Source organism: Entelurus aequoreus, linkage group LG10 (genome assembly GCF_033978785.1).
Source record: "Entelurus aequoreus isolate RoL-2023_Sb linkage group LG10, RoL_Eaeq_v1.1, whole genome shotgun sequence".
Taxonomy (NCBI): domain Eukaryota; kingdom Metazoa; phylum Chordata; class Actinopteri; order Syngnathiformes; family Syngnathidae; genus Entelurus; species Entelurus aequoreus.
Genome location: NC_084740.1, coordinates 9,887,379 through 9,905,303, shown reverse-complemented (window position 1 = coordinate 9,905,303; position 17,925 = coordinate 9,887,379). Strand labels below are relative to the sequence as shown.

Genomic DNA, 17,925 nt, shown 5'->3' with positions numbered 1-17,925 from the left:
CTGGTCTAAATAAATGATAAATGGGTTGTACTTGTATAGCGCTTTGACAGTATTTCCACATTCACCCATTCACACACACATTCATACACTGATGGCGGGAGCTGCCATGCAAGGCGCTAACCAGCAGCCATCAGCAGCAAGGGTGAAGTGTCTTGCACAAGGACACAATGGACGTGACTAGGATGGTAGAAGGTGGGGATTGAACCCCAGTAACCAGCAACCCTCTGATTGCTGGCACAGCCACTCTACCAACTTCGTCTAGCTTTGATATATACCTGATTTTAAGAACATATGGCAGTTTAAATGTATTTTCAATATGAATGGGTTAGCCGTGTTGTTGTTTGGTAGGGTCCACCCCTATCTTGGAAATCTAAGTCCTGCTTGGCAAATATACAAACCCCGTTTCCATATGAGTTGGGAAATTGTGTTAGATGTAAATATAAACGGAATACAATGATTTTCAAATCATTTTCAACCCATATTCAGTTGAATATGCTACAAAGACAACATATTTGATGTTCAAACTGATAAACATTTTTTTTTTTTTGCAAATAATCATTAACTTTTGAATTTGATGCCAGCAACATGTGACAAAGAAGTTGGGAAAGGTGGCAATAAATACTGATAAAGTTGAGGAATGCTCATCAAACACTTATTTGGAACATCCCACGGGTGAACAGGCAAATTGGGAACAGGTGGGTGCCATGATTGGGTATAAAAGTAGATTGCATGAAATGCTCAGTCATTCACAAACAAGGATGGGGCGAGGGTCACCACTTTGTCAACAAATGCGTGAGCAAATTGTTGAATAGTTTAAGAAAAACCTTTCTCAACCAGCTATTGCAAGGAATTTTGGGATTTCACCATCTACGGTCCGTAATATCATCAAAGGGTTCAGAGAATCTGGAGAAATCACTGCACGTAAGCAGCTAAGCCCATGGCCTTCGATCCCCTCAGCCTGTACTGCATCAACAAGCGACATCAGTGTGTAAAGGATATCACCACATGGGCTCAGGAACACTTCAGAAACCCACTGTCAGTAACTACAGTTGGTCGCTACATCTGTAAGTGCAAGTTAAAACTCTCCTATGCAAGGCGAAAACCGTTTATCAACAACACCCAGAAACGGCGTCAGCTTCACTGGGCCTGAGCTCATCTAAGATGGACTGATACAAAGTGGAAAAGTGTTCTGTGGTCTGACGAGTCCACATTTCAAATTGTTTTTGGAAACTGTGGACGTCGTGTCCTCCGGACCAAAGAGGAAAAGAACCATCCGGGTTGTTATAGGCGCAAAATTGAAAAGCCAGCATCTGTGATGGTATGGGGGTGTATTAGTGCCCAAGACATGGGTAACTTACACATCTGTGAAGGCGCCATTAATGCTGAAAGGTACATACAGGTTTTGGAGCAACATATGTTGCCATCCAAGCAACGTTACCATGGACGCCCCTGCTTATTTCAGCAAGACAATGCCAAGCACGGTATGGATGACCCGCCCATTTTCCAAGATGGCGCCAGTATGTGCTTTGGCCCGCCGTCTCTCGCTGTCAACTCTGTTCGTTTTTGTGTCGTTTGCGTCTATTTTCGTCTCTGTCAGCTCACTGCTTGTGTATGACCGCCAAACACTGTTGGATCTTTGCCCCTCTCCCACTGATATGGTCAACTTCGACGTTGGTTTTTCGACGTCCCAGTCAGCTTTTTCACCTGGCCGGATTCCTGCCTTCCTTTCCTGCCTCCTGGCTCCTCTCCCCCGGCGGAAGCGTCTCCGGCGCCGCGGTACACGTGGCGGCCAGCTGGTGAAAGTTAGGGCACTCCTGGCCCGGCTTCCCGTGGCTTCCCGAAGGAGGAATGGTGCGGTCTCCGGTCTCCTCCTGCACCCACGCTCGCTGGATCCCATCGGTTCCTGGCTTGTTCCTATCGTTGGTTTGGAGGAAGAGGCTTGCCGCCGTCGCTCCTGCTGTCCCCGCCCCCGGAGGCGCGGGCTGGATTCCCGGCACCTGCGGGCTGTGTGTCGGGCCCCACCCTGATTAGCTGCGGCCTTGGACGTGCTGGCCCCCGCCAGGTTCGGTCTTGTGAACGCAAGATCCTTGACAAACAAAACTTTTATCCTGAAGGATTTCTTCACTTCCCGCGGACATGACTTCCTCTGTGTGACGGAAACATGGCTGAGAGCCGGTGAGTCCGCCCCTCTTAAAGGCCTACTGAAATTAATTTTTTTTATTTAAACGGGGATAGCAGATCTATTCTATGTGTCATACTTGATCATTTCGCGATATTGCCATATTTTTGCTGAAAGGATTTAGTATAGAACAACGACGATAAAGATTGCAACTTTTGGTATCTGATAAAAAAAAGGCTTGCCCCTACCGGAAGTAGCGTGACGTAGTCAGTTGAACATATACGCAAAGTTCCCTATTGTTTACAATGATGGCCGCATGAAGTGAGAGAGATTCGGACCGAGAAAGCGACAATTTCCCCATTAATTTGAGCGAGGATGAAAGATTTGTGGATGAGTAAAGTGCAAGTGAAGGACTAGTGGGGAGTTGAAGCTATTCAGATAGGGAAGATGCTGTGAGAGCCGGGGGTGACCTGATATTCAGCTGGGAATGACTACAACAGTAAATAAACACAAGACATATATATACTCTATTAGCCACAACACAACCAGGCTTATATTTAATATGCCACAAATTAATCCTGCATAAAAACACCTGCGTGTTTGTTACGCTAGCTCCTAGCTCCTCTGCTAGCTCCTAGCTCCATAGAACACGCCGATACAATTCAAACACCTGATCAACACACACAATCACTCAGCCCAAAAGACCGTTCACCTAACCCAAGGTTCATAAAGCTTACATATTTTTAGAAAGTTACGTACATACGCAAAAAAAAGTTGCGCACATACGGTCAAGCGATCAAATGTTTAGAAGCCAAAGCTGCATACTCACAGTAGCACGTCTGCGTCTTTGTCATCCAAATCAAAGTAATCCTGGTAAGAGTCTGTGTTGTCCCAGTTCTCTACAGGCGTCTGTGTATGGAAGTCAAAAGTCCTCCTGGTTAGAGTCTCTGTTATCCGAGTTCTTCCATCTTGACTGCATCTTCCGGGAATGTAAACAAAGAAGCGCCGGCTGTGTACTGTTGTTGCTGACTACGTTCGAAAAATACGTCCATTTCGCACCGACAACTTTCTTCTTTGCTTGCTCAGCTTCCTTCTCCATAATGCAATGAACATGATTGAAACAGATTCACGAACACAGATGTCCAGAATACTGTGGAATTATGAAATGAAAACAGAGCTTTTTCGTATTGGCTTCAATGTGGAAGGCATACCCGTGTTCACCGGTCTACGTCACGCGCATACGTCATCCTCAGAGGCGTTTCGAACCGGAAGTTTAGCGGCAAATTTAAAATGTCACTTTATAAGTTAACCCGGCCGTATTGGCATGTGTTATAATGTTAAGATTTCATCATTGATATATAAACTATCAGACTGCGTGGTCGGTAGTAGTGGGTTTCAGTAGGCCTTTAATGAACTTCTGCCTCTGGAGTGTTCCTACTTTAATTCTCCGCGGTCGTCCGGTCGAAAACGAGGAGGATTAGCAGTCGTTTTTAAAAATGACTTTAAATGCCGTCAGTTCCGCCTGCAATCCTCCTTTTCAAGCTTCGAACTGTGCACGTTTGAACTGGGTCTTTCTGATGTCGTCCTGTGTGCCGTCGTCTATCGACCACCCAAGTACCACAAAGACTTTATAACGGACTTTTCTGAATTTCTGGCTGAAATCCTGCCCAAATATGATCGTGTTCTTATTGTGGGTGATTTTAATATTCACACCTGCTGTCCAGACGAGTCGCTTTCCAGGAGCTTCCTGAATGTAATTGACTCTTTTAACTTTGTACAGTTTGTGTGTGGTTCCGCACATGAACGCAGGCATACACTCGATTTAGTGCTTTCGTATGGTTTGTGTGTTTTTAATTTGGACATTTGCGACTCTGTGTTCTCTGATCATATGCCGATCCTGTTTGATATTCCCACTCAGTGTCCGGTTAAATTGTGCGCTCCGCCTCTTTGTGATGATAATTCTGCAGCCTCTGTATGTCTGAATACTGAAGAGTTGGTTTCTGGGTTCAACTCTATTTGTTTACAAACACTGGACACGATCGCTCCTTTCAAGTGCCGCCGCTCTAAAGCCACGGTTGAATGACGTCACTCGGGCTGCCAGGCGCAAGTGTAGGATGGCAGAGAGAAAATGGAAAAAAGACAGGCTGCATGTGTCCTTTGCCATTTTTAAAGAAAGCCTGTTTTCCTTTCAGATGACTGTAAAAGCAGAGATGAATATATATATATCTCAGATTATATCTTCTAACTGTAACAACCCCAGAGTTCTGTTCAAAACTATTAACACTGTCATTGATGCTCCCAAATCTGTTGGTTTTGATGTTTCTTTTGAATTCTGTGAAAATGGTCTCCATTTTTTCACCGACAAAATTGTGTCAACTAGAGCCAGTTTATCTCAGCCTTCATATGACCCTTCTGTTCCTCTGCATTTCTCTTCTGTTTTCCATCAGTTTGAGCCGGTGTCCTTTTCTTTTTTAAATGACACAGTTAGTCACATGAAGCCCTCTGGTTCTCCTGCAGATTCCCTCCCACCTCGCCTGTTTAAGGAGGTACTTGCTACTATTGGATCAAGTGTCTTTAACATTATCAATAGTAGCCTCTCTTCTGGAATAGTTCCAGTAGAGTTTAAACATGCAGTGGTACGACCTCTACTTAAAAAACCAAGCCTCGACCCTTCTCTCCTCTCTAACCTTAGACCTATCTCTAATCTTCCATACATTTCCAAAATATTAGAGAAGGTTGTCTACAGTCAGTTGTTGCCCTTCTTAGAGGATAATGGTATCACTGAGTTGTTCCAGTCCGGTTTTAAAGCCCTCCACAGCACAGAGTCAGCGCTTCTAAACGTTTTTAACGATATCCTCCTGTAAACTGATTCTGGTAAATATGTTGTCCTGGTGCTTTTAGATCTGTCTGCTGCGTTCGACACCGTCAAACACGCCACCTTAATCACTCGTCTTGAGAACTGTCTGGGCATTAAGGGCGCCGCCCTCAACTGGTTCCGGTCGTACCTAACCGACAGGAGTTTTTGTGTAAAAATAGACAGTTTTATGTCTTCCACAGCTCCTTTACCACATGGGGTTCCCCAGGGCTCAATCCTTGCCCCAATCCTATTTGCGCTTTACCTTCTCCCCCTTGGTTCTATTTTTCGGAAGTACGATATTGCATTTCATTTTTATGCAGATGATTGCCAGATTTATTTTCCCATGGCACAAAATAACACGGTTCAACGTCTTATTGACTGCCTGCACGACATCAAAGCCTGGCTTTCAGCTAACTTCCTGAGCCTAAATGAAGACAAAACAGAAGTTATGTTGTTCGGTCCAAGTCGCTCTCCCTCCCCCAACGTTGACCTCGGCACTCTGACCCCGTATCTCAGCGACTGTGTCACAAACCTGGCGGTAAAGTTCGACTCAGATTTTAAATTCGAAAAACAAATCAGCAGCGTCGTTCAAAAAAGCTTTTATCAATTACGCCAAATAGCGAAAGTGAAACCGCTTCTATCAGTACATGATCTCGAGAAATTAATCCACGCCTTTATCTCGACTCGTCTTGACTACTGCAATGCCCTGTATGTAGGCATTAGCCAGGCCTCCCTCGCCCGCCTGCAGCTCGTGCAGAACTCTGCTGCTCGTCTGCTAACACAGACCCGCAGACGTGAGCACATCACCCCTATATTAGCGGCCCTTCACTGGCTCCCTGTGCGTTACCGAATCAATTTTAAACTCCTTTTATTTGTTTTTAAATGTCTAAACAACCTCGCGCCAACATATCTCTCCGACCTCCTTCAGCCTTACTGCCCCACCCGATCCCTAAGATCAGCCGATCAGCTGTTACTGACGGTCCCTGACACAAGGCTGAAGCTTAGAGGTGACAGAGCTTTCGCTGCTGCTGCTCCCAAGCTCTGGAACGACCTACCTCTTAGTGTTAGACAAGCCTCCTCTCTTCCTGTTTTTAAATCTCTCTTAAAAACATACTTTTATTCCATGGCTTTTAACACTGAGTGAGATCCATCCTGCAATGGCGCCCCATAATACACCTGCTGTGAACCTGTTTTTATGTTTTATTTATTTTACTTATTTATTTTTTATCGTGTTCTGTTTGTGTTGTGTTTGCTCGGTTCTCGTATTATCTTTTAACCTGCCCATTGTACAGCACTTTGGTTACCCCTGTGGTAAATTTTAAATGTGCTTTATAAATAAAGTTGATTTGATTTCATTTGAAGCCACGTGTTACATCAACGTGGCTTCATAGTAAAAGAGTGCGGGTACTAGACTGGCCTGCCTGTAGTCCAGACCTGTCTCCCATTGAAAATGTGTGGCGCATTATGAAGCCTAAAATACCACAACGGAGACCCCCGGACTGTTGAACAACTTAAGCTGTACATCAAGCAAGAATGGGAAAGAATTCCACCTGAGAAGCTTAAAAAATGTGTCTCCTCAGTTTCCAAACGTTTACTGAGTGTTGTTAAAAGGAAAGGCCATGTAACACAGTGGTGAACATGCCCTTTCCCAACTACTTTGGCACGTGTTGCAGCCATGAAATTCTAAGTTAATTATTATTTGCAAAAAAAAAAATAAAGTTTATGAGTTTGAACATCAAATATCTTGTCTTTGTAGTGCATTCAATTGAATATGGGTTGAAAAGGATTTGCAAATCATTGTATTCCATTTATATTTACATCTAACACAATTTCCCAACTCATATAGAAACGGGGTTTGTATATTTATAAATCAACACAACATATCGATCGCCACAGCATAATGCTAAAAGAAAGTGGAACACATACTGCACTGTGATACATATAAAGGTACATTAGACTTCATTTATGCCAACAACCTGTGGAACATGCTAAAACAAAATATTGTTGTAGAAATCTACAATAAAGTGAAGCTGCAACATTGGAAGCGCAATGTACAAAACCCAAAAAACAGTGAAGTTGGCACGTTGTGTAAATGGTAAATAAAAACAGAATACAATGATTTGCAAATCCTTTTCAACTTATATTCAATTGAATATAAGTTGTTCGAACTGAGAAACGTACTTTTTTTTTGCAAAAAAGTTTGCACAGGGGCATTTTTACCACTGTGTTACATGGCCTTTCCTTTTAACAACACTCAGTAAACGTTTGGGAAGTGAGGAGACCAATTTTTGAAGATTTTCAAGTGGAATTATTTCCCATTCTTGCTTGATGTACAGCTTAAGTTGTTCAACAGTCCGGGGTCTCCGTTGTGGTATTTCACGCTTCATAATGACAGTGGTTTTCCGAAGTGTTCCTGAGCCCATGTGGAAGGGGTGTAACGGTACATGTATTTGTATTGAACCGTTTTGGTACAGGGGTTTCGGTTCGGTGCGGAGGAGTACCGAACGAGTTTCCACACGGACATATTAAGTAGCGTACTGCACGTTGTGTAAACAATACTCAAAATGCCGGACATTTGAGGCATTTAAGAAACTCCGCCCTGACAGCTCCGCAAAAGAGGACACGATATGACGTATGGTCAGTCTATCCTAGCCCGGTCGCTGCTAGCATGCTAGCAGCGACCGGGCTAGGATAGACTGACCATACGTCATATCGTGTCCTCTTTTGCGGAGCTGTCAGGGCGGAGTTTCTTAAATGCCTCAAATGTCCAGCATTTTGAGTTATGGTTGCGTGTATTAACAATGTACGTTCAGGGTTAAGAAGGGGTTAAAAAAAAAACAAATTGTGCACAGAGCAGCATTCGTGAGGGAGGGGCAGAGACAGAGAGAGCGAGATAGTTAGGATAAACGCGCATGCGTCGCCAGGCTCTGCTTTTTATCGATAGATTTATCAGATTACATTTTTTATTATCTATAGCAGGGGTGTCAAAAGTGTGCCCCGGAGGCCATTTGCGGCCCACAGCTAATGTTTTAAAGGCCCACGGCACATTCTAAAAATACTATTAAAATAAACAAAAACAAAAAAAGCTTAAAGGTTAAATGTAATTTAGAAAAAGTTGCAATGTTGACTAATAAAACAAAGCTGTTTTTTTTTTTCTTTCAAACTGTCATTGCTCAAAACATAATATTGAATCAAAATCTATTTTATTATGAATTATTGACCTATCCAAGGTTCCGATTACTTCACATCAAATATTCCACTAAGAAAAATATTTTTGGTGTAAGGTTTTGCAAATTTGGTAAATAAATAACCCAAAAAATTGTATTTTGTTGTTTTCTTACTGTACCGAAAATGAACCGAACCGTGACCTCTAAACCGAGGTACGTACCAAACCAAAATATTTGTGTACCGTTACACCCCTACCATGTGGTGATATCCTTTACACACTGATGTCGGTTTTTGATGCAATACCGCCTGAGGGATCGAAAGTCACGGGCATTCAATGTTGTTTTTTGGCCTTGCCGCTTACGTGCAGTGATTTCCCCAGATTCATCTGAACCTTTTGATGATATTACGGACCGTAGATGGTGAAATCCCTAAATTCCTTGCAATAGAAATGTTGTTCTTAAACTGTTCGACAATTTGCTCAGGCAAATGTTCACAAAGTGGTGACCCTCGCCTCCTTGTTTGTGAATGACTGAGCATTTCATGGAAGCTGCTTTTATACCCAATCATGGCACCCAGCTGTTCCCAATTAGAAGGAATCAACACTCCCAGGGCAGATAGTGTCGCAGTGAATACGGACCAGGGAACAGATCAAAAGCCAACCTCCACTGATGTAAACACACAATGCTTCCATTACTTCCCCTTGATTTTAATCAGCCTCGGAAAAATGTTGGGTCTTGTATAAATCTGCCGTTTTCTCTCTAAGCAGACTTCATGAGGAACACTAATAACAAAAGTCACAATGTTCTAAAAACGTTGTGACAGACCACCTAAAAAAAAAAAAACGGAATGGCATTTTAAAGCTTTTTACTGAATGGGACACCCAATATGTACTTGAAAATAAAGAAAGTGTGATTTAGGATATTAACTATGAACAATAAAACACTGAATATTAACAATGTATTTACTTACATAGCACAAAGGTTTGAACAGATCTGCCGTAAAGCAGCGACTTATCTTTGACTTTCTTTAGATGGAAGAGATGATCAAAGAGATTCAGGAAGTTTTCATCAGGAACCTCCACGAACTGACCTGGATGGATCCCGACACCAAGAAAGCAGCCGAGCAAAAGGTATCGATGACATTCACAGCGGTGTTTAGATTTAACATCATATAAGATTGTGAACATTTTACCTTTCAGGCTCGAGCGATCAAGGAACAAATTGGCTACTCTGAGGACATCATGGACGACAAATACCTCAATGACGAGTACAAAGATGTATGTGTCTATAACATATGTGATGTGTTGTATACAGCCGTGGTCAAACGTTTACATACACTTGTAAAGAACATAATGTCATGGCTGTCTTGAGTTTCCAATAATTTCTCCAACTCTTATTTTTTTGTGATAGAGTGATTGGAGCACATACTTGTTGGTCACAAAAAACATTCATGAAGTTTGGTTCTTTTCTGAATTTTTTATGGCCTCACCTTTTCTCCTCCAAACATATTGCTGGGTATTGTGGCCAAACAGCTACATTTTTGTTTCATCTGTGCTGGGTATTGTGGCCAAACAGCTACATTTTTGTTTCATCTGTGCTGGGTATTGTGGCCAAACAGCTCAATTTTTGTTTCATCTGACCACAGAACTTTCCTCCAGAAGGTCTTTACTTTGTCCATGTGATGTCAGACGAAACAAAAATTTAGCTGTTTGGCCACAAGAAGAGAAAGTCAAACACAAATACAAATAGACGGAATAGAAATTGAAAGAGTAAACTAAACCAAATTTCTAGGTATAATGATTGATGATAAATTGAACTGGAAATCTCACGTAAAAAATATACAACATAAAGTTGCAAGAAACACGTCAATAATGAATAAAGCAAAACATGTTCTAGACCAAAAATCCCTTCATATTCTCTACTGCTCACTAGTGTTACATATCTGAGCTACTGTGTAGAAATATGGGGAAATAATTACAAAAGTACACTTCATTCATTAACGGTGTTACAAAAAAGATCAGTTAGAATAATACATAATGTTGGATATAGAGAACATACAAACCCTTTATTTATTGAATCAAAAATACTGAAATTCCACGACATAGTGAATTTGCAAACAGCTAAAATTATGCACTAAGCAAACTATAACCTGCTACCCAAGAATATACAACAATTCTTCTCAAAAAAAGAGGAGAAATATAATCTTAGAGAAAAACGTAATTTAAAACATTTGTTTGCACGTACAACACTTAAGACCTTCAGTATATCAGTATGTGGAATTAAATTATGGAATGGATTAAGCAAAGCAATCAAACAATGTACTAATATGATACACTTCAAGAAACTCTTCAAACTCAAAGTGTTTACAAAGTACAAAGAAGAAGAACCATGACAAACATTCTCAATTTATTTCATCCATCCATTCATTCATTCTTAAAGTAATCTTACTTATCTCATCATTTGAAATATGACTTACTTCACCAATTATTATTATTAAATTCTTACTATTATTTATTTATTTATTTTTATTGTAATTACTTATGGAGTTTATTGTGAAAAAATTGTGAACAGGAAGTGAACAAAAAGTTTTGCAACTGTTATGTAAAGAAAAGGGGTAGGATTAAATAAGCTCTGCTTCTTCCTACTCCTTTTCGAACATGTTGAAAAGAAACTGGAAATTGTGATGTATCATGTTGTATGCTTGCATGTTCGAAATAAACTCAAACTCAAACTCAAACAATACCCAGCAATATGTTTGGAGGAGAAAAGGTGAGGCCTTTAATCCCAGGAACACCATCCCTATCGTCAAGCATGGTGGTGGTAGTATTATGCTCCGGGCCTGTTTTGCTGCCAATGGAACTGGTGCTTTACAGAGAGTAAACGAGACAATGAAAAAGGAAGATTACCTCCAAAGTCTTCAGGACAACCTAAAATCATCAGCCCAGAGGTTGGGTCTTGGGCGCAGTTGGGTGTTCATTTCATTTTCATTTCATTTTCATTTTCATGTTTATTTCGAATATGTAGACAAAACAAAAACAACAAATTTTGAAAAAAAACAACAGAAAAGCCATTCAAGAATGAATAACAAAAACAACAATAATAATAATAATAATAGTAATAATAAAAAGCAAAAGAAACAAGAAATGAAAATAAACATTTAATGTAAACATATCCGAAAAGGAGTGAGAAGAAGTAAAAACTTATGTATTCCCACCCCTCTTATTACTTACTGTATGTTTAATAATAATAATAATAATAGTATATAAAAATGTTATGTCATATAAATACATATACACATATAAGTACGTACACATATATACATACATACACACATACATATATACATATATATATACACATATACATACACATACATGTACATCCACAACACACATTTAACAAGTAACTATGAATGTGACACAACAGCGTGTATACATAGTACACATATACATACACATACAAACCCACTGACTCTTAGTGCAGTTCACTATATCCTGTGAACAATATATTTTTGTACATTCTTTTAAAAACATTGATGCTTGGACTTTGCTTATGTACTTCGCTCAGATTGTTCCACAACTTGACACCTGTGATGGAAATGCGAAAACAGGACAATGACCCTAAACACACATCACAAGTGGTAAAGGAATGGCTAAATCAGGCTAGAATTAAGGTTTTAGAATGGCCTTCCCAAAGTCCTGACTTAAATGTGTGGACAATGCTGAAGAAAACCAACAAATTTAGCTGAACTGCACCAATTTTGTCAAAAGGAGTGGTCAAAAATTCAACCAGAAGCTTGTGGATGGCTACCAAAAGCGCCTTATTGCAGTGAAACTTGCCAAGGGACATGTAAGCAAATATTAACATTGCTGTCTGTATACTTTTGACCCAGCAGATTTGGTCAAATTTTCAGTAGACCCATAATAAACTCATAAAAGAACCAAACTTCATCAATGTTTTTTGTGGCCAACAACTATGTGCTCCAATCACTCTATCACAAAAAAATAAGAGTTGTAGAAATTATTGGAAACTCCAGACATCCATGACATTATGTCCTTTACAAGTGTATGTAAACTTGTTACCACGACTGTACATATCATTTATGTAACACGGTACACAATGACTGTATTGTAGCTAGAAACTCTCACTATAATGTTGGCTCTCTCTAATAATGCTGCGGCGATGATAGATCCATGACTGTTATCAGACTGATCTTCCTGCCTTGTTCTCTGGCTGTGTGTTGGTGTTAGCTGCACTACAGTGAGGAGGAGTTCTTTGAAAACAGCCTGCGTATCATGGAGTACATGCAAAGGAAACGCCTGGAGAAACTCAGGGAGAAAGTCAACAAAGACGAGTGAGAACCCATTAATTTTGTTTTACGATACACATTAAAGCAGTAGAATGTTTGGCAATGAACAAAAAACGATAACGGCGCTGAAAGGATCACGGCGCTCCACTAAAGCTAAATCATTCCAAATTTGGGATCAGAATTCACATTATGACGTTGTATTCGTGAAACAAACAAAGCAAATTACAAATAGGAGTTGTTATATCTAAAAGTTCTTGAAAGCACCATTTATTTTGTTTACAAAACGCTGTTGTCATACTGTATCAACAAGTGGCCAAAATGACTAAAACAGGGGTCGGCAACCCGCGGCTCTAGAGCCGCATGCGGCTCTTTAGCGCCGCCCTAGTGGCTCTCAGGAGCTTTTTTAAAAATGTATGAAAAATGGAAAAAGATGAGGAAAAAAAAAAAAGTTTTTGTTTTAATATGGTTTCCGTAGGAGGACAAACATGACGCAAACCTCCCTAATTGTTATAAAGCACACTGTTTATATTAAACATGCTTCACTGATTCGAGTATTTGGCGAGCGCCGTTTTGTCCTACTAATTTTGGCGGTCCTTGAACTCACCGTAGTTTGTTTAGAAGTATAACTTTCTCCGACTTTCTAGGACGTGTTTTATGCCACTTCTTTTTCTGTCTCACTCTGTCCACCAAACTTTTAACGTTGTGCGTGAAGGCACAAAGGTGAGTTTTGTTGATGTTATTGACTTGTGTGGAGTGCTGTTCAGACATATTTGGTCAGTGCGTGACTGCAAGCTAATCGATGCTAACATGCTATTTAGGCTAGCTATATGTACATATTGCAGCATTATGCCTCATTTGTAGCTATATTTGAGGTCATTTAGTTTCCTTTAAGTCATCTTAATTCAATTTATATCTCATGACACACTATCTGTATGTAATATGGCTTTTAATTTTTTGCGGCTCCATACAGATTTGTTTTTGTATTTTTGGTCCAATATGGCTCTTTCAACATTTTGGGTTGCCGACCCCTGGACTAACACAATGAGGTACTAAGTGTTCCATGAAAAGAACCACTAGTTTTATTACGTTAATAAAGTCAAATAGGACAGATAAAGGTGTTAGCAATGATGATGTTGCGTCATGTTAAAGTTAAAGTTAAAGTACTAATGATAGTCACGCACACACACACTAAGTGTGGTGAAATGTGTCCTCTGCATTTGACCCATCCCCTTGTTCACCCCCTGGGAGGTGAGGGGAGCAGTGAGCAGCAGCGGTGGCCGCGCCCGGGAATCATTTTGGTGATTTAACCCCCAATTACAACCGTTGATGCAGAGGAGGTAATGGGTCCCATTTTTATAGTCTTTGGTATGACTCGGCCAGGGTTTGAACTCACAACCTACCGATCTCAGGGCGGACACTCTAACCACAAGGCCACTGAGTAGGTGGCCTTGTTGCATGGCAAGTATTTGCAGAAAAATTATGCTGCGTTCCAGAATTCCCACACAGGAAACACTGGAACGCTGCTCATTGAGTACATCAATATTACCAAATGTTATGGTACATATGTGCACTGGCCAATTAGAAATGATAGGAACTGTATTTATCCCTACCTATCAGCACAATCGTTTTTGAATACAAAAATTCGATTTTTTTATTTACTACGGCAGTGTTTTTCAACCTTTTTTGAGCCAAGGTACATTTTTTGCGTTAAAAAAATGCGGAGGCACACCACCAGCAGAAATCATTAAAAACGAAACTCAGCTGACAGTAAAAAGTCGTTGTCGCAAGTGTTGGATATGAATTCAAAGCATAACCAAGCATGCATCACTATAGCTCTTGTCTCAAAGTAAGTGTACTGTCACCACCTGTCACATCACACTCTGACTTATTTGGAGTTTATTGCTGTTTTCCTGTGTGTAGTGTTTTAGTTCTTGTCTTGCGCTCCTATTTTGGTGGCTTTTTCTCTTTTTTTGGTATTTTCCTGTAGCAGTTTCATGTCTTCCTTTGAGCGATATTTCCCGCATCTACTTTGTTTTAGCAGTCAAGAACATTTCAGTTGTTTTTATCCTTCTCTGTGGGGACATTGTTGATTGTCATGTCATGTTCGGATGTACTTTGTGGACGCCGTCTTTGCTCCACGGTAAGTCTTTGCTGTCGTCCAGCATTCTGTTTTTGTTTACTTTGTAGCCAGTTCAGTTTTAGTTCCGTTATGCACAGCCTTCCCTAGGCTTCAATGCCTTTTCTTAGGGGCACTCACCTTTTGTTTATTTTTGGTTTAAGCATTAGACACCTTTTTACCTGCACGCTGCCTCCCGCTGTTTCCGACATCTACAAAGCAATTAGCTATCGGCTGCCACCTACTGATATGGAAGAGTATTACACGGTTACTCTGCCGAGCTCTAGACAGCACCGACACTCAACAACGGCACATCATTTGCAGATTATAATTACTGTTTTGCAAAAAATATTTTTAACCCAAATAGGTGAAATGAGATCATCTCGGAATCTCCATGTGGGCAATTGCCAACTTCCCAGCTGTCTGGATTGATGCATTCTCATTCAGTGCAACTAATGACAACATTGCAATGCAACATATGTTTCCTTCATATACTACAAAAACTAAGGCTGTCAAATTATTGTGTTTTTTATTTTTTAAATCAGATTAATCACGCTCTTGAATTGTGATTAATCATAGTTAATCCCAGGTTATTACTTGCTTGTATAATTACAATTTGCTTAAGAAATTAACCCAATATTTGGACACAAATGCAATTGTGTTGTTAAAATGTAATCCAGGAATGTTTTTTAAACGTTGTACTTAACTGCAAGTCATAGATTTGCTTAAAACCTGGTGACAGTTAGTAGAATAAGAATTAAGGGTAAGTGCACATTTTCAAAGTATTTGCAATAATAAAGCAAAACAAGTACACTAATAGATAAGATAATCAGTGATGGGCAAGTTACTTGGAAAATGTAGTAAGCTAAGCTACAAGTTACTCTCAATTAAATGAAGCTAAGCTACAGGGGAAACTATAGCCAGAGAATTGTAGAAAGCTAAATTACAATCTACACGGCAAAAGTAGGTCGCTATATCAACACTACATATATCTCAACTCAATGTACAATCTTCCACCAAACACATAGGCAGAGAGAATAAATGCTCAGTTTGAATGTTTATCATAATAAACACAAACTGGAAACATTTCCTCTGTCTGGATGTTTAACATTCATACCACGTACACAATGGGGAGAGTGGAAACACATTAAATCAAAGGTAGTTGAACAGTAATAATATCAAATAAACACCAACATATATACTCTATTGGAATGTAGACTTTTCAGCACAGGTTAAAATTACTGTTTTAGCAGAAACCACAAAGGCAAAATGACCATTTCAAGTGCAAAGCATTTGTCTCACATAAGACATAACCAAACTCCATCTTTACATGAACGGAAATCAATATTAGTGAACATATTTTCATGCCTGGACTGGAATGCTATGTAACTTTTATACTATTGTTAACAATGCAGGATTGACACTTTCCCATTGCCTCCCTGAGTGGTTTGCTCAGACAGCTCTGCACAGGCTGTCCAATTAGCCACAACAAAACACAACGTTTATAAAATGTTGAAAATAATGTTTATAAAATAAAAGTACCGGCCTATTGATCAAACCCTGGAGGAAACATTGTTATTTAAACAAGACTCTCGCTAATTTTCTGCCACCGCTGCTGGCATTGTTTGATCTTTCCTCTGATTGGCCCTAACCTTAGCCAATCGTGGCTCTTCATATGTAAACCAACCAATCATCATCTCAGGCAGAGCTGGGCAAATATTTTGACTCGGGGGGCCACATTTAGAGAAAAAAGTGTCTGGGGGGGGCAATGTGTATGTGTGTATGAATGATATATACACATTTAGCTGTAAAAATCTGCTGTACAGTATGTGTGTTTGGGTCCCTTTTTTTCAGGAACACTAATACCAAAAGTCACAATGTTCTAAAAATGTGATGACAGACCACCTAAAATAAAACGGAATGGAATTTTACAGTTCTTTACTGAATGGGACACCCAAAATGTACATGAAAATAAAAAAAGTGGGATTTACAATATTAACTATGAACAATGAAACACTGAATATTAACATATGAACATCGCCCATCTTTTACTTCTCAGACCAGCTCCTCGATAGTTGTGTATCTTTTACAATCAAGCAAAACACAACAGAAATATAAAAAAAACAGCAAAATATGAATGCAAAGTGTAACAAACACCTACAATATGTTATATTATCACGTAAAAATTTGCTTCATTTAAAAACAGCACTGTACATCATAATGGCGGCGACAGTTTAGATGTTAAAGGTCTAAAAAAATGATGTAGAACGTCCGGCAGGCCAGATTGAAAATCTTAACCGGGGGCCGTATTTTGCCCAGGTCTGATCTCAGGGCATTCAATCGATCACAACTGGACTGTTTGGTTTGTCTTAGAAGATGTTTCGCCTCTCATCCAAGTAGGCTTCATCAGTTCATACTCCAGTTCAGCCGCTAGACTAGATCCGACCAATCTAAGTCTAAGACTACATCTTACTGGATCTGACCAATCTAAGTTTATGAGTATGAACTGATGAAGCCTACTTGGATGAGAGACGAAACGTATTCTAAGGCAAACTAAACAGTCCGGTTGCGATCGATTGAATGCCCTGAGATTACAATGACCTGGATGAATGAGAATATCCACAGACAACCAATCATCATGGACCCTCTCCGTAATTTTTGGTGAGTTGTATCCCCTGCCGGGGGAGAGACAAGCAATAATGGATGTATTTGCAGTCAGTTTGACGTTTGTCGCTACAATGCCAACAAATTACCTCAGTTTTATCTAAAGTTCCATCGGAGTGGCCTCTCTCACTCATCTTTGCACCATGTAACAGGCACCAACTTCCAGGTTCAACATGTAGTGTTATTAATCCTTGTTCATTTATGATAATCTGATGTGTTTTTTTAATGAATCACGTGTTAACGTAAACTCAAACCTACAAGAACATAATGTCATGGCTGTCTTGAGGTTCCAATCATTTCTACAACTCTTATGTTTTTTGTGATAGAGTGATTGGAGCATATACTTGTATGTATCGTGGCTCAGTTTTTGTTTCATCTGACCACAGAACTTTCCTCCAGAAGGGCTTATCTTTGTCCATGTGATGTCAGACGAAACAAAAATGTTGCTGTTTGGCCACAAGCATGGTGGTGGTAGTATAATGCTCTGGGCCTGTTTTGCTGCCAATGGAACTGGTGCTTTACAGGGAGTAAATGGGACAATGAAAAAGGAGGATTACCTCCAAATTCTTCAGGACAACCTAAAATCATCAGCCCGTAGGTTGGGTCTTGGGCACAGTTGGGTGTTCCAACAGAACAATGACCCCAAACACACATCAAAAGTCGTAAAGGAATGACTAAATCAGGCTAGAATTA

General features: G+C 40.1%; 1 protein-coding gene across 3 annotated transcripts in view; it reads left to right on the top strand.

Annotated features, from left to right (window-relative positions):
* LOC133658222 (neprilysin-like) overlaps window positions 1–17,925 on the top strand; it is a 160,044-nt gene that overhangs the window by 122,293 nt on the left and 19,826 nt on the right. For all 3 annotated transcript variants that reach the window (XM_062060006.1, XM_062060004.1, XM_062060005.1), the window contains 3 exons: window positions 9,175–9,273; window positions 9,343–9,420; window positions 12,394–12,497. In XM_062060006.1, the coding sequence (XP_061915990.1) occupies window positions 9,175–9,273; window positions 9,343–9,420; window positions 12,394–12,497 (281 nt within the window). The remainder of the gene's footprint in view (window positions 1–9,174; window positions 9,274–9,342; window positions 9,421–12,393; window positions 12,498–17,925) is intronic.